The sequence below is a fragment of the Paroedura picta genome, chromosome 3 (genome assembly GCF_049243985.1).
Source record: "Paroedura picta isolate Pp20150507F chromosome 3, Ppicta_v3.0, whole genome shotgun sequence".
NCBI classification, from domain to species: Eukaryota; Metazoa; Chordata; class Lepidosauria; order Squamata; family Gekkonidae; genus Paroedura; species Paroedura picta.
In genome coordinates, this window is record NC_135371.1 from 170,299,098 (window position 1) to 170,303,457 (window position 4,360).

The 4,360-nt window shown below is 56.2% G+C and overlaps 1 protein-coding gene across 1 annotated transcript; it reads left to right on the forward strand.

Annotated features, from left to right (window-relative positions):
* Positions 1 to 3,869, forward strand: LOC143833524 (immunoglobulin lambda-1 light chain-like). Its single transcript, XM_077329434.1, has 3 exons — positions 1 to 244; positions 1,912 to 2,277; positions 3,195 to 3,869. Exons 1-3 carry the CDS (start codon positions 157 to 159, stop codon positions 3,515 to 3,517), a joined length of 777 nt encoding a protein of 258 aa, XP_077185549.1. The 5' UTR covers positions 1 to 156; the 3' UTR covers positions 3,518 to 3,869.
* Positions 3,870 to 4,360: the final 491 nt, after the last annotated feature.

Genomic DNA, 4,360 nt, shown 5'->3' on the forward strand with positions numbered 1-4,360 from the left:
ATTCCTTTCCCATCGCTCTGTGGATGTTTGCCGCCAACCAGGAACAGAGGCAGACTGTCTAAACATCGGCCAAGCCATTGGCTGGGGCAGCGAACACTTGCAAATGAGCACGGCACTTATAGGGACCTGCATGTGCCCCCAGCGGGTGCTCACTGCATGGGTGAGCGGCTGAACCTCTCCGGCCTGGGAAGGATGAGCTCTTGGGTGCTGCACCTGTGCCTCTCGCTGGCTCTCTTCGTCCGTGGTGAGTCTGCCAGCCCAGCTGGTCGTTCTTGTTGGAGGAGAGAGGCAGAACTGTTTTAAGAAAAGGGGACAGGTGTTAGGGAAGGGCCACAGTTTGGCCACTCCGGATTTAGAGTCTCAGCCTCACCTCCCTCACAGTGCGGACTTGGAATCTGGCGAGCTGGGTTTGATTCTGCACTCCCCCACATGCAGCCAGCTGGGTGACCTTGGGCTCACCACGGCACTGATAAAACTGTTCTGACTGAGCAGGAATATCAGGCCTCTCTCACCCTCACCCACCTCACAGGGTGTCTGTTCTGGGGAGGGGAAAGGGAAGGCGACTGTAAGCCGCTTTGAGCCTCCTTTGGGTAGAGAAAAGTGGCATCTAAGAGCCAACTCTTCTTCTTCAGTAATCTCGGGGCTCTCTCAGCCTCCCCTCCCTCACAGGGTGTCTGTTGTGGGAAGAGGAAAGGGGAGGCGATTGGAAGCCGCTTTGAGACTCCTTCTGGTAGAGAAAAGTGGCATGTAAGAACAAACTCTTCCTCTTCCTCTTCCTCTTCTTCTTCTTCTTCTTTTTCTAAATTTCCATGGCTGATGAAGAACATTTTGAAACATAGCTTGTCTGCTATCAGACCCGTGTATCAGTACTTACGTTCAAATACATAGTACTTATTGTTAAACAGTTACCACTGTTTGGAAATACATGTTTAGACAAAAGAAATGAAGCAGATATAGAGTGGGTAACATTGTAAGGAAGAGTTTGTTCAGAGGCTGCATTTTGCTTTCAATTCACTGTATTCATCACAGCTGTGGGTCTATTGATAGCTCCCAGGTAGGACTTGGGGTTCCCCCAGAATTACAGGTCTTCTCCAGACTACAGAGATAATGTCTCCTGGCTGCTGTGGATGGCTGCTGTGGATGGGGAACTCTGTGGCATCAGACATGGTCCCCCCCCCCAAAGCAATTTTCTCCAGAGAAATCTTTGCAGTCTGGAGAGGAGCTGGAATTCCAGGGGATCCCCAGGCCCCACCTGGAGGCTGGCATCCCTGACCCTCAGTGGGGCCCAAGGCCACAGAGTCCCCCCTCCCAAACAGCCCTTTTCTCCAGGGGAACTCATCTCTGCAGTCTGGAGAGGAGCTGGAATTCCAGGGGATCCCCAGGCCCCACCTGGAGGCTGGCATCCCTGACCCTCCGAGGGGTCCAAGGCCACAGAGTCCCCCCTCCCAAGCAGCCCTTTCCTCCAGGGGAACTGATCTCTGCAGTCTGGAGCTGGAATTCCGGGGGATCCCCAGGCCCCACCTGGAGGCTGGCATCCCTGACCCTCAGTGGGGCCCAAGGCCACAGAGTCCCCCCTCCCAAGCAGCCATTTTGCCCAAGAGAACTGACCTCTGTTGTCTGGAGATGAGCTGGAATACCCGGACATCTCCAGGTCCTCCCGGGACGCTGGCATCCCTGAACCTCAGTGGGGTCAATACCACAGAGTCCCTTCCTCCAAAGCATCCAGGGGAACTGATCTGTGTACCCTGCAGATGAGCTGGAATTCCGGGAGATCCCCAGCCCCCACCTGGAGACTGGCATCCCTGCTCCTTCAGGTAGTGGAAGCGGTATACAACACACCCACAGCCCACATCTCTCCCCCGTCCTCTTTGTTCCTGCCATTGCCATCCCCGTGGGGCTGTCTCCTCGCAGGCGCCGCTTCGCAGCCAGTACTACCCGTGCAGCCCCCGCAGGCCTCGATCCCGGAGGGCGCCCCCGCCGCGCTGCCCTGCCGCCTGGAGCGGGGCCGGATCGGAGACTACAACGTCCTGTGGTTCCGCCAGCAGCCGGGAGGGCGGCCGGCCCACGTGCTGAAGGACCCCGCCGAGGGGGGCGTGATCCGGACCGGCGCTTTCGACGAGCGATTCGGTTCCGTCCGCGACTATGCCGCCAACGCCTACGTGCTGCGGATCGGGGCGGCGCGCACGGAGGACAGCGCCACCTACTGGTGCATGGCGGAGGTCGATCGCTTCCGCACGGCGGTTTCAGGGGCCGGGACGCGGCTCAGCGTCACGGGAGGTGAGTGGGGACCGGCGTTGCCAAGCCGGGTCGGGAAATCCGGGAAATGTTCTTTTAATTTAAACCATTTCCTGTTTTGTACCAGGTATCTGGCGTTGGGTGGGCGGAGGCGGGCTGCTTTTTATTTTTTATTGTAAACTGGCCTGATCCCGCTTGCTGGGAGGAGCGACATTGAAATTAAATGTGAAGCATGGCTAGGACGTGGTTTGTGGAGGGGAGGAAGATCAGTGGAGAGATCAGTGGTAATAGTGGGAGGTTCCCCAGGTGCTGCCTGGAGGTTGTCAACCCAAGTTTCTGCCCTGGCCAGCCCCTTTGCCCAAGTGGAAGCTGCTGCAACCCACCCCCCACCCCCTGCCCCCCAGCTCTGCTAGTGGTGTCACTACCCAGGGAGCTCTGCAGCATCTGTTCTCCTTCGCACTGGGGCATCTCCTAAGGTTGCCAACTCTGGCTTAAGACATACCTGGAGATTTGACAGTGAAAGCTGGGAGTGTGGGGTTCAGGCATGCCAGCCTCCAGGTGGGGCCTGGGGATTACCCAGAATTATAGCTCATCGGCAGACTGCAGAGATCAGTTCGTCTGAGGAATATGGAAGCTTTGGAATGGGGACTGTACGACATTCTCTTCCCCAGGCTCCATCCCCAAACCCCCAGGAGTTTTCCAACCTGGATCAGGTAAACCTACCCTTCTGATGCCCTGCCAGTGGCTTGTGGGGACCTGACAACCCTAACGGGGTTTAGGGGGGGGGAGGAACTTCGGTAAGTAAAAAGGCCTTTTGGTCCACCTTGCAAAGCAGCCATTTTTCTCCTGGAGGAGACATGTCTTAAACCAATAACTAAGCAATGTGTGTGCCCCCAGCCTGAGACGACAAAGCAGGGTAGAAGCCCTTCAACAGACTTAAGGAGCTGCGTCTTTCCTAGGGAAATCAGCCAAGGGACCCGCTAGGGTCTCTCTCTTGTCCGACGCGGCTGCCCAGCTATCGGACTCCCCTGATCTGCACGCCTTGTGTCTGGCCGAGGAATTCTACCCGGGCTTTGTGGAGATAACGTGGAGCGTGGCTGGGAAGCTCGTGGAGGAGGGGGTGACCCCCGGACAGGTGGTCTTGAACGATGACGGCTCCTGCAGCACCACCAGCATCCTGACGATCCCCCGCGACCAACTGGGTGACGGCGCATCTCTGAAGTGTTTGGTGCATCATTATTCTTCTGGCTCGAAAATGGAGGCGAGCCTCAAACTTTGCTAAGGCCCTTTGGGGGAGCGCGCCCTTCTAGCTCAGGGGTCCCCAACTTGCGCCCTTCCAGCCCACAGGGCCGACACCTTTTGCGGCACCTACAAAGAGCTTTTAAACAGTGAGAGGAGCCGGAAAGGGCCTTTGTCCAGCAAGGCTTCAAACTGGCCTTTGGAGATCTCAACAGCTGTGTGCTGCTGTTTTCAAAAATAATTATTCATAAGCAGTAGCCCGCAAAGCATGAGGATTTCGGTGTGACCCAAGGTAAGCTGACCTCACACCGGGATCTTTTGTGGCTGGCTCCAACGCCTGCACCAGCCGTTTGGTTTCTGCACCCGCTGCCGTGTGTTAGATTCCCAAAGGTGCTTCTGGGCTCAAAAAGATGTTCTAATCCAGGGGTAGTCAAACTGCGGCCCTCCAGATGTCCATGGACTACAATTCCCAGGAGCCCCTGCTGGACATCCATGGACATCTGGAGGGCCGCAGTTTGACTACCCCTGTTCTAATCTGGCCTCTTTTCTTATCAACCTGCACAAGTCATTCTGGCAAACGGCCACCAGGTGGCACCACTGGGCTATCAGATCGAATCCTGCTCTGTTCTGAGCTGCCCACCTTGTATTCCTTCTTGCCGCCGTTCTGACCTTAGGTCTGGATTTATAGCTGGGTTGCAAACTCTTCCCCTGCCGGCTTCTAGTTGCAAGCATGTCAAAGGGCTGTCAAAGGGCTTGGGAATTGAAGCCCCTTTTGCCACGCTTTTAACAAAAGCTGGAACAACAGTGATCATATTGAAGGGTTGAGCTTCTGTTTGACGTGCAGAACGTCCCAGGTTCAATCCCCGGCCTCTCCAGTTAGAAGGAC

Coding starts and splice junctions, on each gene's coding strand:
- LOC143833524 (XM_077329434.1), top strand. CDS start 157: ATGGGTGAGCGGCTGAACCTCTCCGGCCTGGGAAGGATGAGCTCTTGG. Junction 245..1,911: donor GCTGGCTCTCTTCGTCCGTG/GTGAGTCTGCCA, acceptor GTCTCCTCGCAG/GCGCCGCTTCGCAGCCAGTA. Junction 2,278..3,194: donor GCGGCTCAGCGTCACGGGAG/GTGAGTGGGGAC, acceptor CGTCTTTCCTAG/GGAAATCAGCCAAGGGACCC.